Below are 26,320 nucleotides of genomic sequence, written 5' to 3' on the forward strand. Positions count from 1 at the left end.
CAATGGGGCTGGGTGGGGCACGACGGGGGCATGGCCAGGCATTCCTGGGCGGGGCTTCGCCAGTCCTTTGGCAGGAAACGAATGCACGCAGGCGCAGGCTGCCACTCACGCCGGTGCACCTCCTGCTAGACTGCTCAAGTTCTGTGCGCTACTGCTGAGAGGAGGGGCAAAAATCATGTGGCAAAATGACCAATTAGTAACCCCCTCTCGGCACACACAAATAATTAGTAACCTACTCTCGGGAACCTGTGAGAACCTGCTGGATCCCACCTCTGCCTCTCTACCCCCAAATCTCCAGGAATTTTCTAACCCAGAGTTGGCAACCCTACTCCCGGAGGTTGCTGGTCGTGACCTGGCAGCCCTGTTCACTTCTGTGCTTTCCGTTTCCACTGGCATTTGCTTCGCTGCAGTCTTGTCTGAGGTAGGCCTAGAAAGATGCCTCAAGATGGGTGATTTATGGGGAAGACCTTTTTGTAGCACAGTCCACATCTGTCTTTGCTCACCGATTCTTTCAGAGTGTGGTAAAATGATTGAATGACAAACTCTCGACACTGCTGCGTTCAAGCTGACATCCCATTGTGAACGCTGAACATTTATCTCGATGTCTAGCAGCCAGCTAAGCATTATGTAGAGAATCGGCAATTGGATTTGCTTGGGAGCCCATTTTTGGAGGCAGCGTGGGTCAGTGGGCTAAGCTTCCTCCCTAATCTTCTTGAGGCTGTCAGCAAGATCATTTTGTTCCTTCTGTAAATAAAAGTGCCTTGTGCCTCATTTCTTCATTCCCTGCCTCTCTTTCACTGCCTTTTGGTCTACCTGTTCTTTCTGTGGTTGCTTGAAAACTTGCCAGTCCCCATGATAACCACTGTGGTCTTATGGACAAATGTCTGACAAGGATTTGGGGGATCCGCATTCAAATCACCATTCTGCTATGGAAGCTTGGGGCGACTGAGGCAGTCACACGCTCTCAATCCAGCCTACCTCACAGGGTTATTAGGAGGATAAAGTGGAGGTGAGGAAAAGGATGAAAATTGCTTTGGGTCTCCATTAGGGAGAAAGGTGGGGCATAAGCGAAGTAAACAAGTGAATCAATCAATCAATCAATCAATCAATCAATCAATCAATCAATCAATCAATCAATTAATTAATTTACTTGTTTACTTCGCTTATGCCCCACCTTTCTCCCTAATGGAGACCCAAAGCAATTTTCACCCTTTTCCTCACCTCCACTTTAATTAATTAATTAATTACTAATTTTTAATTAATTAATATACGAATTGAAGCACTGTCTACCATAGGTGGTTTGGAATGAACATCAGATGAGTAGAGTATTACTGGTGAGGTCAGAAACTGAGAAATGTTCCCTAGAGATGAGGAAGGAAGAGTCAAGAGGCAGTAGAGGGCAGCAACTGTGCACTAGGGCCGGGGTACTCAGGTACCCCAAGCAGCCCTCTCCCACGTTATCCCAGTGAGGCCCAAGGCAAGGTAAACAGGAAGCACCTCTGCAGCTCACCTCGGATCCCTGATGACAGCAGCAGATGAGGACGAGTGCAAGCCGCACCTCCTTCTAAATCCCCACACTTCCTTGTTTTGGTGCTCCAAGGGGCACCTTTGGTCACGCGGGCAGTGAACTGACCTCAGAGTTGGACAAATGAGACAACTGGGCTAGCAAACCACAATGGCTTGAAGGAGAACCTTGCCATAGCTTGATGAACACAGAAAGGAAAGGCAAGAGCAGAATGCCAGAAGATGTAGAATGAACAAGGAGACAAAAGTGTCAATGTCCTCAGTGCCATTTCTATGATCAGGGGGCAGATTTAGGTCTTCGTAATGATAGAAAAGAATCCATATAGTGCTAGCCTCCTAGGATTGTTTTTGGCTCTGGGGGAGAAAGCATTTTTCTGATTCAGCAGCTAACCTTCAAGCAGAGCCTAGAGATGTCCCAGAATTATAACAGCTCTATAGGAATCAGAGATCGAGCCTTCTGGAATTAAAGCTGATTTGCCAAGCAATCCAGGGGGGGGAAAGTAGGTCCAGTGGAATATAAAGCCATTTTTTTTCTAATCCAGAAAGAAAGAAAGAAAGAAAGAAAGAAAGAAAGAAAGAAAGAAAGAAAGAAAGAAAGAAAGAAAGAAATTTGTGATCTGATAGTCTCCCACATGTGTACAGTGGCTGAATTCAGTTGTTTGTCCACAGGTTATATATATATATAAAAACCTTTATTAGGCATAGAATCCATATAACAGCCAACATTGTCCAAACAAGTATCCCATACATGAGGACCATCGCAGGTAATCATTTCAAAGTTTCCATAAGGAACCTAGCTACAGAAGTTAAAATCTCGGAGGCAGAATTGTTTAATAGGAACGTAATCTTCCCCACGGTAGAGTATTCATTAAAGATTACAGGACAAAGAGCAAAAAGTCTGGTCCTAGATCCCTCGTATTTGGGGCAGTCGAGCAATATATGTTCCATGGTTTGAATCGCCGTGGTACAATGGGGACATTTCCGCTCTTGCAGGTCGATTTTTCGGAACCTTCCTTGTAGCATAGAGCAAGGGAAGGAGTTACATCGAGCCCTAGTGATTATCCATCTATGCTTGGGCTCCTGAAGTAAACTCAAATAATCTGCCATATGATTGATTTTAAATTTGATGTTAAAAAAGAGGGGAGAGCAATTGCTTCTCGCCTTGTCCTGCAGAACTTGAAACTCTTGATCTAATAGTCGCCTTTTTAATTGAGAGAAGATTTCAGGAGCAGGCAGCATTTGCAAGGCTTCCCAGGAAAATCCCAGGGAAAGTATTTTAGTTTCCACTGCCCGCCACCACTTAGATTATATGTCTGTGGGCATGCACATACTTGGTCAAGTGAGAAGTGAGAAATAGTCTGTATATTCCAGTGGAATTAAAACCAGCTTGTGAAGGCCAATCTTGATCCTCCTTGATCTCAGATTGCAAATGCCTTAGCAGACCAGGTGCTCAGGAGCAGCAGCAGCAGAAGGCCATTTCTTTCACATGTGAGCTCCCAAAGGCACCTGGTGGGCCACTGCAAGTAGCAGACTAGATGGACTCTGGTCTGATCCAGCAGGCTAGTTCTTATGTTCTTATGTTCTTAAGGCCCCAACTTGATAATCTTTGAGACCCATGTAGGTTCTAGCCTAACAGAATCACTCGCCTGAGTTTATTTATCTGCCTCTGCTTAGATTCGCAGAAATGCAAACCAAAATACATTTCAAAAGCGCGGTCTTGCCTGAACACCACTATCATAGCATGTGCAGAGCCTCCATAACCTCAATCTGAAAGTTGGATAAATTGCATGAATTGATATGTGTCAGAGGGAGAGGCGAGAGAGATGGCTTTTGGCTTGTTAATTCTGATAGTGGTTGCGTCCCCATTAGCACAGACAAGAAAGGTCTTTGTTTAGGGCTTTCTGCAGGACATGAAAGACAACGGTGTTAAACGTTGCAATCATCTCTTTAAAAAAAGACTACTACTCTGTAATTGCAGATATTGTCATTGCAGGGAGCTTTTTCTTCCCCCTGTTGCAGACAATATCTGACAGCATTTTTAGCATTGCAGTGCCCTCTAATGCTTCACTAGGGCGGTGAAGGGAAAGCACTTCCGTATCCCTGAATTGTACAGAAGTTGTTTGAAACCAATGCTTTGTGCCACAGTGGCCTTTCTGGATGAAGGGCACCAAGGATGATTGAGGGATTGGAACACCTTCCTTATGAGGAGAGGCTGCAGCATTTGGGGCTCTTTAGTTTGGAGAGGAGACATCTGAGGGGGGATATGATTGAAGTCTATAAAATTATGCCTGGGGTAGAAAATGTTGACAGAGAGACATTTTTCTCTCTTTCTCACAATACTAGAACCAGGGGGCATCCATTGAAAATGCTGGGGGGAAGAATTAGAACTAATAAAAGGAAACACTTCTTCACGCAACGTGTGATTGGTGTTTGGAATATGCTGCCACAGGAGGGGGTGATGGCCACTAACCTGGATAGCTTTAAAAAGGACCTGGACAGATTTATGGAGGATAAGTCGATGTATGGCTACCAATCTTGATTCTCCTTGATCTCAGATTGCAAATGCCTTAGCAGACCAGGTGCTCGGGAGCAGCAGCAGCAGCCGCAGAAGGCCATTGCTTTCACATCCTGCATGTGAGCTCCCAAAGGCACCTGGTGGGCCACTGTGAGTAGCAGAGTGCTGGACTAGATGGACTCTGGTCTGATCCAGCTGGCTTGTTCTTATGTTCTTAATGTCATGGCATTGTCTGTGTCATGGTTTGCCAGTTTAGCAGGACACACAGCATGGGGAAGGGGGGTACAAATTGTTTTGCTGTTATCTGTGTGGACTGCAAACCGCATCAGTGTTTCAAGATGCCAGTATTCACTACAAATATGCCTCTGTTTAAATAACAAGAATAAGCGCTCAGGTAATAGAATCAGGGAGACATTTCTCTGAGAGTAATAGAGAAAATCATCACACCTGTTATAAAATCCCATTAATCCGGTCAGGGGCTACAGAAATGACTGATGACTTGAGTTAAATTTGTCTCTGCGGGTTTTGGAAAAGCCAAAACTCAAGGACATACAAGTACAACCCACAATTTCTTGTATCCCAAGGGTTGGATGCAAAGATGCTGCTTGCTTGTAGAAAATCATTTCTACTCATGGGAAGACTCTGTTACACTATAACTGCAGTGGCGAACGTTTGGCACTCCAGATGTTATGGACTACAATTCCCAATTGGCCATGCTGGCAGGGGTTGATGGGAATTGTAGTCCATAACATCTGTAGTGCCAAAGGTTCGCCACCACTGCACTATACTATATGGTTTAAACCTTAAATTCACTACTGCTCCTCAATCACAAGAGATCCAGCATAGTAGAGAGGTTAAATGTGTAGACTGCTCCACACCAAGCCTGCTGGGTGACCTTGGGCCAGTCACAATTCTTTCCAAACTCTCTCAGCCCACAAAGAGGCAGGCAATGGCAAACCACCTTTCAACGTCGCTTGCCTTGAAAACCCTATGGGGGTTGCCATCGATTGACTGCAACTTGATGGCACCCGTACACCTCAAGTACAAACTGTATCACTGAAATATATATACGCTTCCTTTCCCCGTTAGGGATGCTGCAATTTCTCCGCAAACCTGTTTGGCAGTCACAATAAACTTTTTTAAAGACTCACAGTCCCCCTGTGGAGCCAATGAAGGAATATGTCCAGGTTGCACCAAACAGCTCAAACAGCTGCTGCTGAACGATGTATTGTCCAGAATCAAAGACCAAGGACATGCTAAGTTCATGGACAACGAACTCCACCTCGACACAGGATTTGCATTCACTAATACTGTTGCTACTACAGGGAATTCAAATGTGAATACGAATGTAAATGGACTGAAAACCCCCACCTGCAAAACAATGCAGTCCACCACACCTTTGGATAGCAAGTTCCACCCAAAGCACTTACTGACTGGTTCCCCACCCTGGGACATGGACAATATATATGCCGCTAAGCATTCCCTTCTCGTTGGACACAGTGTGTAACATACTTCTCTCTGTGATACACCTTAAAGATGCCGGCCATAGATGCAGGCAAAATGTTGGGAACAAGATCTACCAGACCAGGGCCACACAACCTGGAAAACTCACAACAGCAAGCTGCTGAATGAGTTTCCAATTGACTGCTGATTGGAAACCAGTTCACAGCTGATCAAGGGGTCTTTGGGGAGTCAGGTTCTGATCTCCTGAACACAATAACCTCTTTTGCTGGAGAGCAAAACCAGCAAAAAGGATATTGTTTCTCTTCCCCTGGCCAAGCCTGAAGGCAATAATAGCAGTACAAAAGGGAGAAGAGTGTGTGTTTATCTCCTTTTCTCTGTACCCCAAGCCAGTATTTGGCAAGGACAGAGGAGAAGCATTCTGTTTCTTTCTTCCCACTCCAAACTGAAATCTTGGGCTGAAGATAACAGGAGTGATATCCCCCTTTTCTCTGCAACCCAAGCTGATACCTTGAGGTGGGGAGAACAAAAGCTAAAGATATCCCCCAAGTTTGGTGAAGTTTGGTTCAGGGGGCCCAAAGTTATGGACCCTCAAAGGGGTAGCCCCCATCTCCTGTTAGCTTCCATTGGAAACAATGGGGGATAGGGGCACTTCCTTTGGAGGTCCATAACTTTGGACCCCCTGAATCAAACTTTTCCAAACTTGGGCGACATCATCAGGACAGTCTCTGACTGAGACCCTGACATTGTGGTGCTTCTAGCTTTAAAGATGCACCACCTGCAGACACAAATGCAAAAAACAACAAAAAATACCTTAACATCCGACTGAGCCGAATATTCGGGGTGTATCCAAATATGTTTTTTGTCTTATTCGGGCATAATTTTATGCCCAAATAAATCCAAATCTGAATTTTACCGAATTTCTAGGATATTGACCAAGCCTACCATCACCCAAGAGACCTTCCCCTCCAAAAAACCCATACATTTAAAATTAACATGATAGAATCACATTTATACCATTTTCCATTTTCAGAGAAGGTACACATGAACACATGTACACATGAAGAGAAGGTTGACATGATAGTCATGTTTAGATATTTGAAGGGATGTCATGTTGGTGAGGGAGCAAGCTTGTTTTCTGCTGCTCTAGGGACTAGTACTAGGAGTCATGGGTTCAAGGGGAAGGAAAAACTTCCTGACAGTAACGGCTGTTCGACAGTGGAATGCCCTACCTCGGAGTTTGGTGGAGTCTTCTTCTTTGGACTTTTTTTAAAAAAAGAGGCTAGATGGTCATCTGTCAGGTGTGCTTTGATCATGTGTTCCTACATTGCAAGAGGTTGGACTTAATGGCCCTTGTGGTCTCTTCCAACTCTATGATTCTATGGTCTCCAGGTCCCTGATCTTTCTCATTGTTCTCCTCTGCACCTACTCCGTTCTGTCCACATCCTTTTTGAAGTGACGCCTCCGGAACTGTACACACCTTCTTGAAAGTGACATGTCAAAATTCTGGATGCACTACCGAAAAGGCATGATCCCATGCTGCAGACAAACAGATGGCTCAAAGGGAGGGCTCAACCAAGAAGAGTCCCTGGATCTTAGGTGGCATACAAAATACATAATCAAAATAAATTAGGTTGGAAGAATACCTCTCCAGACAAGGAAGCTTTATGATACATGTGTGTGTGTGTATGATACATGCATGTGACACCCAGATTTCAGGCATACATTCAGTGAGATTGTTACATCTGATGGACATCAGCCAACTCCTTAATGTCCCCCACTGCTCCGGATGTTTCCATCACTGTATGGCCAATCACTGTGCTGGAATGCTGTGTAAGGGAAGTGAAACGAAATTCTGGAATGTTCTTAAGCAAGAGTTTGGGTGACAGCGCACAGAATTGTTCTAGAATCCATATGGCATGGACCAGGGGTCTGCAACCTGTGGCTCTCCAGATGTTCCTGGACTACAATTCCCATCAGCCCCTGCCGGCATGGCCAATTGGGAGTTGTAGTCCAGGAACATCTGGAGAGCCACAGGTTGCAGACCCCTGGCATGAACTCGTGTGTGGAACCATACATACATTCCTTATTCTTTCTCCCCATATTTTATGAATACAAAACATGTTTTATTAGTTCTTTCATTTCAGAGTGATGCAGTCAGTTGATTAGCTGCTTGACGGGATTACCAAGCTGTCAACTGACCTACAGAAACTCATACAAATTGGTCAGGTGATCTGCCAAACCATCGTGTGTAGGGTTGCCAACTCTGGGTTGGGAAATACCTGGAGGTGTTGAGGGCAGAGCAGGGCAGGGTTTAGGGAGTAGAAGGACTTCATTGGGGCATAATTCCACAGAGTCCACCTCCCAAAGCAGCCCTTTTCTCCAGGGGAGATCCAGGGGAGATGAGATGTAATAGCTGGAGATCTCCAGCCACCACCTGGAGGTTGGCAATGCTAATCATGTGGGTAAAGATCAGGGCTAAAAGAGGGATGTAAAAAGCAGCAAGCAGGAGAGGAGGGAAATACCTTCATGGTACTTGGCTCACCTTGGCCCCTTCCGCACATGCAGAATAATGCACTTTCAATCCACTTTCAATGCACTTTGCAGCTGGATTTTACTGTGTGGAATAGCAAAATCCACTTTCAAACAATTGCGAAAATAGATTGAAAGTGCATTATTCCGCTTGTGCAGAAAGAGCCCTTGTGAGACACCCTTTGGTATACATCTGCTATTTAAAGAGTCTTTTGTGGAGTGCACATTTCCTGGGCAAGTGGGACATTAAGCTTACTGACTTCTGAGTCTGTTGGAGTCAATGGGTTTAGGAGCAGCAGTGGCGTAGGAGATTTAGAGCTCGTGTATCTAATCTGGAAGAACCGGGTTTGATTCCCAGCTCTGCCGCCTGAGCTGTGGAGGCTGATCTGGGGAATTCAGATTAGTGCACAGGCTAACGCCAGCTGGGTGACCTTGGGCTAGTCACAGGTTCTTGGAGCTCTCCCAGCCCCACCTACCTCACAGGGTGTTTGTTGTGAGGGGGGAAGGGCAAGGAGATTGTAAGCCCCTTTGAGTCTCCTGCAGGAGAGAAAGGGGGTATATAAATCCAAACTCCTCCTCCTCCTCCTCCTCCTCCTCCTCCTCTTCTTCTTCTTCTTCTTCTTCTTCTTCTTCTTCTTCTTCTTCTTCTTCTTCTTCTTCTTCTTCTTCTTCTTCTTCTTCTTCTTCTCCTTCTTCTTCTTCTTCTTCTTCTCCTTCTTCTTCTTCTTCTTCTTCTTCTTCTTCTTCTTCTTCTTCTTCTTCTTCTTCTTCTTCTTCTTCTTCTTCTTCTTCTAGAAGGGTGTGACTTTGTCTTAGCCCAGAATAGAGAGTTGAGGTCCGGTTGGCCAACACTTCTGGGCCATCGCCACAAAAGGATATTGTTGCTGTCTATAAATCCCAAAGACTTGACTGGAGCACTTGTAATCCCATCTTTCTCTTGTCAGTGATTATTGCGAAAAATGCATGTACAATCGCTTTCCCGCAAAGCACGAAACAATGACAACCTAAATCGGAGCTTGCTTTCAGCGTGGCGGAGATTTGTGTCTAATTATCCAAAGGAACAATCTCTCTTTCTCTCATCTCACTTCCCCTCTTAATTAAGCTTTCCAGATGATACCTCAGATCTGAAAGAAAAACAACTGGGGATACATTTCTTAGTGTAAAAAAAAAAAGCTCGCATCCGATTCTGGTGGTAACAGGATAGTAGACATCTGACTCATGTTTGTTCTTTTGGTCTCTCAAATGTCTCAGAAAATCAAGGGGAATGTTAACATCGTTCCTGTCATGCCGATCAGTCTGCTGAAAAGGCGCCAAAGGACGGCGTCTTGACACGAGAGCCGGCGAACGTAACCGCCGATTTCTTATGTCATCCTATTTCCCCCGAAACTGTCAAAAGTCTAACAATATCTTTCTTGCTTTTGCTTTGCAGTGGAGCATCCGGACAAAATGGCTAATGACCAAGGTGAGTAGCAATGCTGTGTCCTGTTTTCTCTTCCAATCAGTGCCGAGCTGTGGGTGCGATTCCCCCTCCCCCTTTTCCGCATCCTCCTCCTTCTGTTCTTCACCTGGCCGGCTCACCTGATGAGGCAGACATTGGCACGATAATTAATCTTGTTAATGAAGTTCTGCTCGGCTGAGGCTGCTGTTTTGATGGGAAGCGATGTAAATTTTCTTGAGAGGAAATTGTTTTGTCTCTTTTCTGAAGGACCAATTAAAATGTCAGACTCCTTTGTATGAAATAATTTTTTCCCTCTCTCTGCTGCACTTCTGAATAATTCACATTAAGTATAATTAAGCTTGGCATAATTTCCAAGCTGCTCTTCACACCCTTTTGTGGGGTATAGATTAAAGTTTCTGGAGACGCACTGTAAAAAAAAAAGAAGGAAAAACCCCTGTATTTCTTTAGCTGTAAATCAGCTTCTCTCTCAGGTTGGCACTCCTCGGTTTAATAATACAAAGTTTTGATAACTTTTCAAGGCATTATTCTTTTCATAGGGTTGTTTGTACGGACATCTGGAATTGTTATTATGTTTCTGTTTCCAAGCCAGTTATGTTAACCTAGTTGATTTTTATAAAGGGGAAATTAGGTGATGTTCTCTTTCAACATATTTGCTTGCAGTGTCAGAAAAATAATCCAATTCCCTTCAGCCATTTTCTTCCCATGGAAAGGGCAATATCTTTCCCACCCCTTATTTCAGCTCATATCAGGGCCAGCACTATAATTAGACGATCTGAGGTAATCACCTCAGAAGGTGAGTTATTACCTCAGAAGGTGAAGAAGAAAAATGGGTTGGTTTTTATACCCTTCTTTTCTTTATATTTAAGAAGAAGAAGAAGAAGAGTTTGGATTTATATCCCCCCTTACTCTCCTGCAGGAGACTCAAAGGGGCTTACAATCTCCTTGCCCTTCCCCCCTCACAACAAACACCCTGTGAGGTAGGTGGGGCTGAGAGAGCTCCAAGAAGCTGTGACTAGCCCAAGGTCACCCAGCTGGCGTGTATGGGAGTGCACAGGCTAATCTGAATTCCCCGGATAAGCCTCCACAGCTCAGGCGGCAGAGCTGGGAATCAAACCCGGTTCCTCCAGATTAGATACACGAGCTCTTAACCTCCTACGCCACTGCTGCTCTTTAAGGAGGTTCAGAGCAGCTTACAATCACTTTTGCTTCTCCCCCTCCCCATAACAGACCCCTTGTGGGTAGGTGGAGTGGAGAAAGTTCTGAGAGAACTGTGACTGACCCAAGGTCACCCAGCGGGCTTCATGTAGAGGAGTGGGGAAACAAGTTCTCCAGATTAGAGCTTGCCTCTCTTAAACACTGTACCACGCTGGCTCTTACAGCACAGCAAGCCCCACAAATGCACTGGTACCCAAACTCCATATTCCTTTTCCTATTTGTTTCTGGTTGCCTTTTGCTAATCAAGCCCTTGCAAGGTGGTCGTCTCATGAGACTCCTTGAAGACCTATGTATCTGTGTGGCATTGCACTGAGCTTGGTGCTTCATTGTACATTGTGTCCTGTGTATTGGTAAACCAACGTGTCATTTTCTTGCACAGTCACATCAAGATTTCATTTTTGTGGTGTTTTGTCAGTGGATGTATGCACAGATGTGAGTGGACATGTTGGATCAGAACTGTCACCATCTGGATTAGCATCCTTTCTCCCATGATGGTCAGCTGTATGCCCCTAAAATAGCTCCATGCAGGGTATGGAAACCAAACTCTGAATAATTATGAATAATAGTGCCATTTAGAATTCTTAGCCACAAGTGGCTGTTTGCATGAGCACTGGCAAATCCCATTCATCACTGTGGACCTGTTTTCCCACTCAAGTTGAAGAGAAGGGTCCATTCCTGCTCCCAGTCTTCCACGGGTATATGGGTAGCTCAGGTAAAGAACTGGATCCAGTTTCTCCTGGGCATTTGCCTAGTGGTGGGATCCAAAAATTTTAGTAACAGGTTCCCACGGTGGTGGGATTCAAACAGTGGCGTGGCGCCAATGGGGCTGGGCGGGACACGACGGGGGCGTGGCCAGGCATTCCGGGGGCAGGGCATTAATAATTTCTTTGTTACTGTAAAAAACTCTTACTGTAAAAAAAAGTTCCTAATTTCCAGCTGGTATCTTTCTGTCCATAATTTAAACTCATTGTAGCAAGTCCTATTGTCTACTGCCAACAGAAACAACTACTTCTCCTCTAATTGACTGCCTGTTAAATACTTAATACTTTCAAATACTTCATTTTGTTTCTAGAAATCAAAAGAAGGATACTTTCCTTAAACAAGGAACTTTACCATATTTCTAAAACATGTTTTTAAAACAGCCCAACAGGGAGAATTATCCCGTTTTCTACCTTCGCTAACCAGCCACATAGGAAGCAATGGGACTTTATGATTTTTGGACCTAATGGAATTTCTAACGGAAAAGCAGACCCAATTAGTAACCCCCTCTCGGCACACACAAAGAATTAGTAACCCACTCTCAGGAACTGGTGAGAACCTGCTGGATCCTACCTCTGCATTTGCCCTAGAACTCTGCCTAGTTATTACTCGGTTTTTGCTGGAAAGGAAAACTACCTAATAAACACTTCTCTCCAACTTCAGCGCCGAGTTACAAATTGGCAAAACAAATAATCTTCTACGTTTCATTATAATCGATATTATGGAACATAAAGTAGATGCCGTTGTCCTTACATATGTCACATCAATTTCAAGTAAACACAAATAGAATCAAAGGCAAGCTTCTCTATCACTTGGTTGACAACGACACTCATCTTCCCGCCTATCAGCATAGTAAATTGAGATTTCCAAAAGGGAAATGTTGCGAGAGAAATGGCAGCAGGCTTGAGAAACAGAAATGAGATCTTAAATACGGTTCCCTCAGACAAGCCCAGAAGGGACTCCTTGTTACATACTAGGGTGAAGAGAAGACCAAGAGGCAGAGAAATGAGGAAGAGAAATGTGATCCTTGCACAAATTTGATTTGGGGATAGAGACTTTGTCAGCAGTTTGTTAATTACAGTGAGATTAATGTTGTCCCATTAAAAAAGGCAGAACAGAGATTTCGTGCTATGAAAGGCTGATGAACAGAACTGAGATGAACGGAACAGAGTGACCCGCATTTAGCTCTGGAGTGGAACTGTATCACAGACTGAGAGGTGTCCAGAGATACTGGCTACCAGGAGAGTGGGGTTTTTAAAGGGAAAAACAGACCTTCAAGGTTATACAGAGTGATTCTTAATTTCCCTTGGCAAAGAGATTTCCTGCTTTTTCCAGGGAAAGACAAGAGCCTTAATGGTTGGGTCATTGGTCTAATGGTTTGAGACATCAGCCTGGTGTTCCAGGCTTGGGAGTGTCTTCAAGGGGGAGGTATCTGATGAAATTATAGCTGTAAAACAGTGACAATGCAAACAAGGTGGTTGTTAAAGGTGTTAGAGGAAGAAACATTAGTTAGTGCAACATTGGGCAGCCAAGGGCATTAACACATCCATTGCCTTTACAGGGGTGTAAGGTCCATGGATGGAGATGGGATTTCTCTCCAGGGTGATGTCTTTGTGTTCAATTAATCCTGTCAAGAAGGGTGTGAGAGAAGGATTGCGCAAGTAGATTTGGAAGTTGACAAGTCCAGACATGATTCTTTTTCCTTGTGGGTACAATGCCCCAAATGGGCTCCCCAATTTTGACACTGTGCCTGCTAGGCACCCCAAGGCTAAGGTGGGAAGAGATGCCACTGTCTTCCACACAAGGTTCCTCTGGGCCACCATAGGTTGGTCTGCCAACAGTTGAGCTCAGGCGGAATCATAGCTTGTCTAAGGTCTGGCTTCTGGTAATGTAATGGCTGAGGTTCAGTTTGGATCGGGGACTTCAGCTCTCCTATATGAGTCCCCATTCCAATGAGAATCTGGATTCTGCAGCCTAATAAGGTGGTCTGAAATGCCCATCAGATGCTCAGGTTATTGAGCTGGAGATAGTAAGAGAGGAGAAGCCTGAACTGTGCTTCCCACCATTCCCTCAGCTTGCCCTTGCAATGTTTACCAAAAGAGAATGGTGACTGGTACTTTGAGGGACCCTTCATATGTCTGAGGTGGTATCGTGGTCTTTTACTTAGGGGGTGGCATCCCAGAAAGGTAGGAACCCATCACCATATGAGTGATATCACACATTTGGTGGACATTGTCTTTTAGAAACATGCACAGTATCGATGAACCTAACTTCCCTTTAGAAAGGATTGCTGAGGAAGCTTGTTGCCCACATACTTGTATACATGATTGTATGCAGATGTTCTTGGAGAGAATCAATATGGAACTGATGTGGAACCAGGAGACCAAGGGTCAAAACCTCACTCTCCCATAAAATGTATGAGGTAGTTTCTGCACGGCCAAATAACAGCGTCCTAGGGACGGAAAAACGCCATCCTTAGGGTGCTGTTTGCACGATGCAGCAGTGCCATCCTGCCCACCTTGGAGCAGCATGAAGATGCCACTTTAAACCTTGCTCAACGAGCGATGTTTTTGCAAAGCGGCGTCTTCCCACACCGCCGGGACGCCGCCACTTTTCCCATTTCCTCCACTGACCTGCCTGTCCAGCGTCGCTCTGGGGGGCTGCAGAGACCCGCCCACACTGCCCTCTGACCTCTGGAGGTCAGAGGGCAGCGTGGGCGGGTCAGTGGAGGGGGTCAACCCAGAGGTGGCTCCATGTGGAAGGGCCCTCCTCCATGTGGAGCCGCCTCTCCGGCTGGGGAGCAAGTCAGGGTCGCTCGCACAATAGCATGTAAACAGCCTCTGAGTCTCCACCGGCACAATTCATGCCGGTGGAGGTGCGTTTTCGCGCATGTGCGGAAAGGGCCTAAGATAACTTGAGCCAACCAGCCATTATTATCTCACCTTAATCTACTGCGCAGCATAGTTTTATTTGTTAATTCATTCATAATCCATCTTTCTCCTTGATGGAGACCCAAGGCTGTTCATGTAATTCTCCTGTCCCCCTTGTATCCTCACAGCTGTCTTGTGAGGTAAATTTGATCGAGAGAGTACGGTTGACCAAAGGCCAGCCAGGGAGCTTCCATGGTGTGAGCGGGAATTCAAACCCAGGTCTCCCAAGTGCTAGCCCAACACTCCTAACTATTATACCACGCTGGGTGTTGAGTGTAAAAGTGAGACAAAAGCCGTGTATGCTAACTTGCATTCGTTGGAGAAAGGGTAAAGTGAAAATAAGATAGATTTCGTTCTCCACTCGCCCAGGCTCATTTGCTCATGAGCACCGTTTCGGTCGTGAGCTGCTTTGAGCAGATCTCTGAAGAAGTGGCATACAAATGTTTCAACAATAAATAAATAAATAATGCCAGAGGCTCACCAACTGGTCTCTGCTGAAGCTACCATCAACAATCACATTCCGTCCTTTTGGTTCATTTCAAAGGTTCTATCTGTGACCTTTTGCAGGACTCTGCTTATGTTTTTTAGAGGTAATCATCCCTTGTTCTGCGTATATTGGAAGTGCTACAGAAAAGAGTCCCCAGAGGGAGGCCAGCTGCCCAGTCTGAGAAAGGAGGTGCTGTTTTCTTCCGTGTGGTGAACTATATAAGCATGTTAGATTGAAGTTGGATTAGGGTGTTGTGGGTTTTCCGGGTTGTATGACCATGTTCCAGTAGCATTTTCTCCTGCATCTGTGGCTGGCATCTTCAGAGGATCTGAAGATGACAGACACAGATGCAGGTGAAACATCAGGCGAAAATGCTACTGGAACACGGCCATACAACCCGGAAAACCCACAACACCCTAGCGATTCCAGCCGTGAAAGCCTTCGACAATACAAAGTTGGATTGCCTTGTTTAAGTGGCTAAAACCTGTTTGCCCCCCCCCCAAGCTTCAGATGCTATTATTTCAGATAATAATAATAATCCTTCCTTCTGAATGTTTCATTTGCTCCTTCCTTTCCTCTAGGGGGGGGCACAAAATTAAATGGGATGTTGAAAACTGTGAAAAATAAGTACAGTGGCAGGAGCTACCAAGGAGGTTGGCTTAAAATGTGTTTGCGTGTTGTAAAAGGCACCGGAAAATCCACCTTCCCCTTGAAAGAGCGGAAGTTCATAATCAGGTCTGGCATGTCAGCTGTACTGCCATTTGTTAACAAGAGAATGTGCAGTGTCTCAGTGTGACTGATTCTGTGGGGACGGTTCCAGGAGCTGAGAAGCCATCGCCTAATGAGGTGAATTATCACAAAGGCCTTCCTCCCGCTGCAAGCACTGAGCCAACATTTTATTGCTGGTATCACTCAGAATTATGAAAGCTACCCATTCTTAATAAGCATATGTAGCACTGAGAAGCCGATACAAAAGACTCTTTAGGAAGTGTTAGGAAAACAACTGACAGGCGTTAGAAAGAGTGGCACCAACACCAACATTTTAGAGCTGGTTTTTATTTTTATTTTTTTTAAAGAATCTATAGAAAAGATACACCATTTGCCAGATATGCATTTTTGCTTCACCTTCGAGTTTCTGTCAGATGTGGTTCCGAAGCAGTTATTGCTAGGATGAAGGCAGAAGGGGACAAAGGGCTACCCTGTTTCCCCGGAAAATAAGACGTAGTAGAGGTTTTGCTGAAGTGCGAAATATAAGGCATCCCCCAAAAGTAAGACGTAGCAAAAATTTTGTTTGGAAGCATGCCCGACGAACAGAACACAGAAAAATAAGACATCCCCTGAAAATAAGACATAGTGCATCTTTGGGAGCAAAAATTAATATAAAACACTGTCTTATTTTCTGGGAAACATGGTAGTAGCTAGTGGGGCTGCTAACACCCAGGTTGGGACATTTCTGGTAATTTGTGGGTGAAGTCTGCAGAGGGTTGAGTTTGAGGAGGGGAGCGGCCTCAGGAGGTTTAATGCCGTACAGTCTACCCTCCAAACCTCCAATTTTCTCTAGGGGCACTGTAGACTGGAGATCAGTCGCAATTCCAGGAGTTCTCCTGGTTCAACCTGGAGTTGGCAACCATAACGCCTTGGCGGGTGGGCTCAGGCCACAACCAAGTCTGACCTTGCCTCCAGGCTAACCCTTAATTGCACAATTGCTCCCATTTTTAATGTTTTGTTTTTTGGAGGGAAAGAGCTTCTATAACAGGTTGGACGTCATTGGGCAATTCCATAGTGGCCCTGGCTCACATTCACATTTCTTGCCTGGTAGTGGGCTTACCAACTATCAGGTCAGGCTCCCGGCCTTCCTGGCACCCCACCAGTCACAAGGTCACACCCCACCAGTCACATGGTCACACACCCCCAGTCACATGGTCACATGGTCACACCTGGGCAGGGGGAAACATCCTTTCATTTCTGTCATATGTTAATAGGCCTTTTGTTCTTAATCACTGGGCTTGGTGGTTTTTGGGGGAGGAGGGGGGCTCCAGGCAGAAGGCTATCCTTTGGCCTTGAGACACTCGGGACTCCATAACAAAGTTTTTCACACTTTGTTGTTCTACTCATCTGTGGGAAGAGGGGAAGGGGTGTTTGAGCGGGAAAAGACGAGAAGAAATGTGTTTGCCAGAGCCAGGAGCCCCAGATCTGGCTTCCTGCCACTCTGAGCCTCTGCTGACAACCCAATAAAGACTTCTGATTTTATATCCAGAGTTAGACTTATTGATTGTTGTACCAGGACCTAACACCAACCCCCTGGAGGGGCCTGAAGATTTCCTGGAATTACAATTGATCCGCAGACTACAGAGATCAATTCCTCCGAAGAAAATGGTTTTAGAGGGTAGCCATCTTGGTCTGTAGAAGTAGAACAGTTAGATCTGAGTTCTGCAGCACCTTAGAGACTCACAAGATTTTTAGGGTAAAAGCTTTTGAGGAAGAAAATGGTTGCTGTGGAGGATGGGTTCTATTACACTGAGGTCCCTCCCATCCCCAAACTTGGCCCTTCCTTGGCTCTTCCCTAGAGTCACCAGTGCCCAGTTGGTAGCTGAAGGTCTACTGCTGTTATCACTGATCTTCAGGGGACAGAATTCAGTTCCCTTGTAGAAAGTGGTTGCTTTAGAACAGTGGTGGTGAACCTTTGGCACTCCAGATGTTATGGACTACAATTCTCATCAGCCCCTACCAGCATGGCCAATTGGCCATGCTGGCAGGGGCTCATGAGAATTGTAGTCCACAACATCTGGAGTGCCAAAGGTTCACCACCACGGCTTTAGAAGATGGGCTCTGGCTCTTTCTGCACAAATCTCCTAAAATGTTTGCAAAATGTTTTCAGCCCCCCCCCCCCGTTACTACAACGTATTTCCACACTCACCCCCTCGAAACGATTCATTGTCCCCATTATGTTTCCCCCTTTTTTCTCAAGTTAGTTGATGAATCGATTCTTCCACGCTTCACAGTTTTGTGCTGTGATTCTCCTAGCCGTGTATAATTGATGCCTCGAAAATTACACCTGCCCCCCCCCAAAAAAACCCTCACAGAAAAGCTCAAGAAACAGGTGAGGGAGAACGGAGGGTGGGCTCAGAAAATGGTCTTGAGGAGGAAGTTTAGGGAAGGCAGAAAGGTGTGGGAAACGACCACACAGCAGTGAAGCTATTTTGAAAACGTTTCAGCGTAAAGAACTGTTTTTAAAGGGGATTCACTGAAAATGTTTTGAGGCTGGACATAAAACGTTTTCACAACCAAAACAGGGAAAAGCAATGTGGAACTCCTTGTATGAAATATTTTATTTCTGGCCTCAAAATGTTTTAAAAGGTTTGTGCAGAAAGGGCCTCTATGGGGCTTTCCCCACTGACAGAGTTGAACTGGTTTCTACCTAGGTTCGCCTCAGTGAATCCCCACTGCCACTGAGCTCAACATTGTTTTGTCTCAGGTCCCCCCCCCCCCAGAACTGCGACATCCTTGTCGCAGTTATGAACTACACTTTTCTGCCGGAACAAGGTCGATACCGCTTCGACGTGGGGAAGCATCGAAACGACATCTCATTCATTCAACCAATCACGAGCTGCTTTTGTGGCATGCGCAGAACGGGAGAGTCATGGCAGGCAGAAAGCACATGTAACTGCAAACTGTAAAAACTGTAAAAAAAAAAAAAGAACGCTCCCATTTCCCACCATAACACAAGCGCCAATCACGATCGTGGAGCGAAACAGGCACCAAGATGATCCCGGCCACTTAGCTCGGTTCCAGGGGGCCAACTCTGTTGCTGTGGGGACAGGCTGGAATCGCCCTCCGCTGAAGGGAACCGAGTCGACCTTAGCTCCCTTCTGTAGTGGGGAAAGCCTCTACGGCATTTTTATCCCAAACCCTTCCCTTTTCAGGCCCCGCCCTCAACCCAGAGCTGGAAACCCTAGCTCCAGGACTGATCTGGCTTGAGGCCAGAACTGCTATTTGAAATCAGCAGATTGAACTGCAAGAGAGAGGAAGAGTAATCAAGGTCTCTTTTCAGTTTGCGTTTGCGGTATCGTTCTACAAGTGCTCAACATGCTGCTTCCTCAATGCAGTTTCTCATTTGATTTGATGTGCTTTTTATGTCTCAGCATCTAGTTGTATTAGGTCAGCTACCCAAAGCCCACTGGCTTGCCTCAGTAGTTGGGGCGTGAAGTGATGCCGAAATACATTCCAAAGTTATCCTAATTCTCAGGTGACCGAGGCAGCATCTCTACAGAATCTGAAAAGGGCTTGGTGTTCCCATTACATAATCAGACAGCTGTTTTCATAATGAAATGGTTGTTGTTCTTATATAATTGTACCAGAGCGCATTGCTGTAGGGTTGTTTTTTGTCTTCCCCTACACACTGTTGTAGTGCAAGTATGTTACAGAAATTAAATGTGTTGCAGGAGAAAATGGTGGGAGGAATAATAGAGAGATCTAAATCTGGAGTCACAAAAAACAGGAAATTAGAACCGAAGAGAGTCCCATCTTGTTTTTTGACCATCGTTTTTGAAACAAATTAATAAAAGCTGAGTCAAATGCATAGCCTCAAGAACAAAAAAACCCCAACAACCCCTACTGCACCAAGGCAGAAGCAACAATACAAGAATGCAGGATATGTTACATTTAATGTGAAACACAAAACAAAAATATGTATGTGTAACCTCTATCTGTGGGTTCTGTGGGGCAGAACTTGGAATGAGTTTGCAACAACAAATTTTAAAAACAAAATAGTTTACTTTCTTAACATATAACATATAACATCAACATTTAACATCACACTTCAAGGTCCTGTTCAGGTTGCATTTTCGAGTCCTTATATTTACAGTCTACTGATATTGCCAAGTCCAATTCTTCTTTGCTGGTGGTTGGTTTTGAAGACTTCAGAGGCTTGGTGAATGGGATTCAAGGTGTTGAAGGTTCCCAGAAAACTCTCAGCATTTACATACACAAAAACCCTTAAACAAGGTGTTAAGGGCTTAATAAAATCAATCAAGGTCCGAGTCTGGTAGCCTTGACTCCTCCAAATTACATGAGCTCTGCAGCCTCTTGCTGCTTTGAGTCTCCACCCCTTTCTGGGTCAACCCATTCTGAGCATGGGGGGTTACATTTGCGCACCCCAAAAAAGTGCATAGACAACTACATTAGTCTAACATGAAAATTCCATAAGAGAATCACTGGTAATTCAACTGGTCTTAAGTCCAAAAGATTCTATATGGTACTGAAATAGTGCCCCATAAAACAGGGTCCCCTTGTCTATGTGGTACTTAAAAAGTGTCCTGTAGAAAAGGGTCCTCTTGTAATTGCTGGCAGATTCACTGATTAGTCATGTGGGGCCAGAGCCACCTCTCTGGTCCTACACAGCTGGGTTAGTTTTAAGAAAAACTAAGTTAGAAATAACAGCACAAGGCATCTGAAATTAGAAAACAAACAGACAGTTTACTTGACAGAATATAGCAAGTTACAGAATGTGAACACTCCCCAGTGCCCTCGAGTGATAGAACAGAATTTAGAACGTTACAGAATACAGATAAGTTACAGAAGGTGACCTCTCCCGAAGGAGGCACACCCCAATACAATGTTTAGAATGTTACAGGAGATTGCCTTCTCCTGGGTGGCTCTCGAAGGAGGCACACGGCCAGTAGAGGAAGACCTGAATTTTTGTAGATTCAAAGACGTCACACAGTCCATCCCCTTACTCTACGTATTATGATCCATATGTGTTCAAACTCCATTGGTCAGATCTGTCTCCTTGTCACAAATAAAGACAGCCTATATTTCTACGTCACATTCCTTCTGTAATTCAAACGCTACATGCTGTTAGTTTATGGCCTCTACGCATATACAAAGGATAGTAATAAAAGGTAGCTTGTTCCTCCAAGAAAAACCCATTCTCTGAGTTTGGCTCTCAGAGAGAGAGCTATGCCTAAAGGGCATGCAGGACATTCTTTTGGATCATAAAACGTCCCTTTCTCCCAACATGATTCTAACACTTATACAATGATTCTAAGACAATAGAGTTATAGTGAAATACAAATACATGTAAATATGTCATTTATCATTTGTGTGTTCATTCAACTATATAGAAAAACCACTTTGTAATTTAACTAATCACATTGGTTTAGCTAGTTCTAACCCAAAAACCCAACCAAGAAAACAAGGTAATAAAATTGCATCTTGTCTTCTGTCACGTAGGCCCTCAGTGCCAAGATACCAAAAGATGTTATCTTGCTGGCCTGCATATTCACTGAGAAACCTGGTGACATTCCTTTGACCTGTTGCTAAAACATGCAGGTTTCTGCTGGTCTCCTACACAGAAGCTCCATTTTGATTCATTGCAATCTCTGGTTCATTTGGATTAATCTTCCTTGATTAAACAATTTTAATACACATTCTGGCCCATCTCCACAGTCACATATGAAAGTCACCCATGAACAATGAAAATGGGGAATTCTGGATAAGAGACCCATTTTGCCCTCAGTGTCAAGAGCTTTATCACTTCCAACAACTTAGTAGTATGTCCAGACTTGGGAATTAGTATGAGGCATCTACTAAGAACATAAGAACAGCTGGATCAGACCAGAGTCCATCTAGTCCAGCTCTCTGTTACTCACAGTGGCCCACCAGGTGCCTCAGAGAACAATGTTTTCAAATAGCCAAATGGGTTTGGCTGGCTGCTACAAGGGCCAGGGCTTTTTTGGGCCTGGCCTCTACCTGGTGGAATGAGCTCCCAGCTGAGATCAGGGCCCTGCAGGACATTGGTGAGTTCCACAGGGCCTGTAAGACTGAGCTCTTCCACCAGGCTCTTATACCTTGCCAGCCGGCCTGACTGGAACATCGTCATCTCCCATGGGTGCCTATTACGGGGTTTTTATTGCCATCTGCTTATTTATTGATTGTTCTACTGGATGAAGTTTTAATTGATATGGTTGCGGTTTTATTGGTTTTATATTGTATTGTTTTATTTAGCTTGTGTTGATGTTCACCATCCTGAGCCCTATTGAGAAGGGCGGGATATAAATCGAATGAATGAATGAATGAATGAATGAATGAATGAATGAATGAATGAATGAATGAAGTCTGTCCCCTCCCCTACAGAGGATTTTCAGGCCTCTGGAAATGCTTGTGGACCCTCAGGGGCTCCAAGGCCGCAGTTTGAGATAAAGCCCTGCCACCATTACACTGGGGTGAAATTTGAGGTGGTCTGAACCTCTTAATCCAGTGATGGCGAACCTTTTTGAGACCGAGTGCCCAAACCGCAACCCAAACCCCGCTTATTTATCGCAAAGTGCCAACCCGGCAATTTAACCTGAATGCTGAGGTTTTAGTTCAGAAAAAACCAGTTGGCTCCCTCTTCTTCCGCCCCACCCGCTCGTGCGGGGGCCAGCCTGCTGTAGCCTCCAGGAAGTCCCGCGCGCACCGCTCTGTGCCTCTCTAGCATCTCTGCCTCCTCTGCGCCCCTCCCCCTCAGGCAGCAGCCACCAGAGCACAGACACCAGGCCCACCAGCCGAGTCCTCCCTGCTCACCACAGTGCGCGCACATCGTGCTCACTGGCCCAGGCCACCCGCCCACATGATGAACTCTGTGTGTGCGTGCCCACAGAGAGGGCTCCGAGTGCCACCTCTGGCACCCGTGCCATAGGTTCGCCATCACTGTCTTAATCACTATGTAACGCTGGCATCATCCTGCAATGGAGATACAACATAGCTGAAAGATGCTGTCTGGAAACACGAAATCATATGTCTTCCACTTCAGAGGATATTCCTCTTTTCTCTGTTTTTGAGTACCATCATGGAAGGCGAGCCCCAGAATCTTCAAACACCTCCCATCGAGTTCAAAGCACTGTGCCTTCCCTGAACGAGGAATTATTATATTGCATCTGACAGGACACCTGCCATTTTGCACCTCGCTGGTTTTAATCTCATGAATAAACAGAGTGCTAATTGTTTTGTCTTAAGGGGAAATCGGGTAGGGAAGGCGTTTGAAGCCAGGCCTGGATTTTCGTTTTATTATTTTTCGTAATTTCATTTGTTTTTGCATGCAGACACACGCACACAAATTGCTGTTCAACCTGTGCCATGTTTGGTTAGCAGCAGGTGTGTTATTGCCTGGCTATTTGAAGCGTAAATGGTCTCTGTTCAGTGTTGTTTTGGCTGAAAAATCAAATGATGGGTTCATGCAGATATGTTGACAGGACAGTAATAAGTCGGGGGACTTAATTCTTTAACATCCTTTGCAATTCACTTAAAAGTGACCCTTCCCTGTGATCATAGTCTAACTTCTGTTTCAGCCCCCATAACTCAATTCAAAATGGAGAACATTTAACCAGATTGGTTTTTTCACTTATCTAAGCAAAGTCAGGGCTTACTAATGAAATTACATTATCATAAATCCAAACTGAGATATTAGTGGGATTAATTTTTTTTAAATGTCATGTACTAGACTTGTCAAGAATTATTTAATTTCTATCTCTGTTATCAGTCTAATTGCTACTAATCAAAAACTTAGACCTTTTGATTCCATGCATAAAAATGGATTCATTTACTTTTTAAGGAGGTTCTCTACTTTTAAGGAGGTTCTCTACTTTTAAGGAGGTTCTCTACTTTTAAGGAGCTTACTTTTTAAGGAGCAGCCGTGGCGTAGGAGGTTAAGAGCTCGTGTATCAAATCCGGAGGAACCGGGTTTGATTCCCAGCTCTGCCGCCTGAGCCGTGGAGGCTTATCTGGGGAATTCAGATTAGCCTGTGCACTCCCACACACGCCAGCTGGGTGACCTTGGACTAGTCACAGCTTTTCGGAGCTCTCTCATTCCCACCTACCTCACAGGGTGTTTGTTGTGAGGGGGGAAGGGCAAGGAGATTGTAAGCCCCTTTGAGTCTCCTGAAGGAGAGAAAGGGGGTATATAAATCCAAACTCTTCTTCTTCTTCTCTTGGGCCATTACTCTATGACCGTGGTGGTGAACCTTTGGCATCTCTTGGGCCTTTACTCTATTAGATATTTGACTGAAAGAGTACGGCCCAATTGGCCATGCTGGCAGGGGCTGATGGGAATTGTAGTCCATAACATCTGGAGTGCCAAAGGTTCGCCACCACTGCTCTATGAATACTAGTATCCCGAAATACATTCCGTGCTGCTTGGGCTACAGATGATGTAGTTCGAGGTAGCTGCTCTTGGGAAACTTATTGTTCCATACAGTAAATCTTGTTACTGAAAAACAAACATTTCATAGTCCAGATAGTGCCTTCACTGGGCTCTCTTAAAAGTCTGTCCTGGATTCACAGACCTATGACATTCCCATTCGAATTATTAAGTAGGGCAAGTTCTATAAGTGCACGCATGTTTGGTAAAGTAAGCATTATCCGTTCTAGAATGCCTTCCTGGTATTAAAAGAAATGGGGAAAATAAACACAAATACTAAGTGCCAATTTTGAAAAGAAAAAAACTCTACACAGGAGTTAGCTGTGGAATTTTATTTTTTAAAATCTCATCTCTGCTGCAGGGGAATGTGTTGGTCCCTGAGGCTGCAACTGAGTTCTGTGTTAAAGTTTGGAACAAGGTGAGGTGGAATTGTGCCAACATGGACTATCATCCCGATTCTGCTTCAGTAGATTCCGTGTTGCTTTTAAATTTGCATCGCTTCTGTGCATCCCAGTAACCTGCAGCTTTCAAAGGCTCTAGCTTTCCTTCGAAATTCAGGGAGCAAATGCATTCAAAAGCTTTTCAAGGGGTGTAGCTTCCCCTTGAAAAACAGTTTCATCCCAAATGAGCACAAAAAAAAATCACATTTGGCTTGCAGCTACAAACTGGCCGATTTGCTCTCAATTTCTAATGATTATGACTCAACATTGTGCAACTTTGCTCCTTTTTTGAGGATCAAATGCCAATGGCTGTGCAATTATCTTGATTGAGAAGTTGATTATTCTGAAAGCTCCCGTGATGATAATGACCTCACATTCCTAATTGTGCCTTTCGTGCCCAAGTACTTCACAGGCATTGATAGGCAAAGCAGTGCCAAAGAATAATTTTCAGATATACCTGAGGTGCAGACACCCAATTCCCCCCCCCCTTCTATGAAATATAACAACTCTTCAAGTTAACACTGTGATTCTCAAAGCGTACGTCGGGTCTCCTTAAAGTAGTTGCAAAGCCGTTCTTGGGTCGTTTCCCCACTAACCTGCTGCTGCGCGCTACTCTCCTCAAGTAGCGCGGGGTCCCCCGGCACTCCTCACTACAGGGGCGGCGACAACGCAGCTGCCCCGACGCTGCCGCTGTCGCGCCCCCTCAGAGCGCGTCATTCCTGGCGCTCCTCAAAATGGCGCCTTTTGATGACCCCATGCAGAGCACGGGGCCGTGGGGAAGCCAGGGAGCGCGCCAGAAATGATGCACGCTGGGAGTAGCACGCAGCAAAGGGTGGTCGAGGTAAGTGGGGAAACGACCTTAAACTAGTTTTGTGATGTGTTCTCTCAGTTAAGGCAGGGCGTAGCGCCAATGGGGTGGGGTGGTGCGATGCCCCGGGCGCGTGCTGCAGCAGTGGCATGGAGGGAGCAGGGTGGGGGCATTCTGGGAGTGGGGCACAGGCGGGTGGCTCCGCAGCAGGGGCAGAGGGCGCACGCACGCCCTGGGTGCAGTTTCCCCTTGCTCCCCCCCTGAGTTAAGGTGATGGGGAGCAGTATGGTTTAGCCTGATCTCATCGGATCTTGGAAACTAAGCACCATCAATACTTGAATGGGAGACCACCAAGAAATACCTTGCAGAGGAAGGCACCAGCAAACCATCCCTATGTCTGCCATAAGTCAGTTGCAACTTGTCAGCAAAACATGCCTTCTGTCAACTAAACATGGGCAAATCTCCCATCTGTGGGCCATGGACAGTTGATGACATGGGATTTTACATCTTGGAGCAGCCGTGGCATAGGAGGTTAAGAGCTCGTGTATCTAATCTGGAGGAACCAGGTTTGATTCCCAGCTCTGCCGCCTGAGCTGTGGAGGCTTCTCTGGGGAATTCAGATTAGCCTGTACACTCCCACACACACCAGCTGGGTGACCTTGGGCTAGTCACAGCTTCTCGGAGCTCTCTCAGCCCCACCTACCTCACAGGGTGTTTGTTGTGAGGGGGAAAGGGCAAGGAGATTGCAAGGCCCTTTGAGTCTCCTGCAGGAGAGAAAGGGGGGATATAAATCCAAACTCTTCTTCTTCTTCTTCTTCTTCTTCTTCTTCTTCTTCTTCTTCTTCTTCTTCTTCTTCTTCTTCTTCTTCTTCTTCTTCTTCTTCTTCTTAAGTAATTTTGAAGGTTCTATTATAGTGGCTAAGATGTTATGATACTGTGATAGTATGATATTGTTATGTCATGGAAGGTTGTTTTATATTGATTATAGCATGTTATGAAATGTCATTACATTGGT

General features: G+C 45.2%; 1 protein-coding gene across 1 annotated transcript in view; it reads left to right on the forward strand.

The window, feature by feature from the left end:
* The window catches only part of DCC (DCC netrin 1 receptor), a 456,614-nt gene that overhangs the window by 340,975 nt on the left and 89,319 nt on the right, over positions 1–26,320 (forward strand). Inside the window, exon 15 of the mRNA XM_048503204.1 lies at positions 9,462–9,494. Within this exon, the coding sequence (XP_048359161.1) occupies positions 9,462–9,494 (33 nt within the window). The remainder of the gene's footprint in view (positions 1–9,461; positions 9,495–26,320) is intronic.

Source organism: Sphaerodactylus townsendi, linkage group LG07 (genome assembly GCF_021028975.2).
Source record: "Sphaerodactylus townsendi isolate TG3544 linkage group LG07, MPM_Stown_v2.3, whole genome shotgun sequence".
Classification (NCBI taxonomy): domain Eukaryota; kingdom Metazoa; phylum Chordata; class Lepidosauria; order Squamata; family Sphaerodactylidae; genus Sphaerodactylus; species Sphaerodactylus townsendi.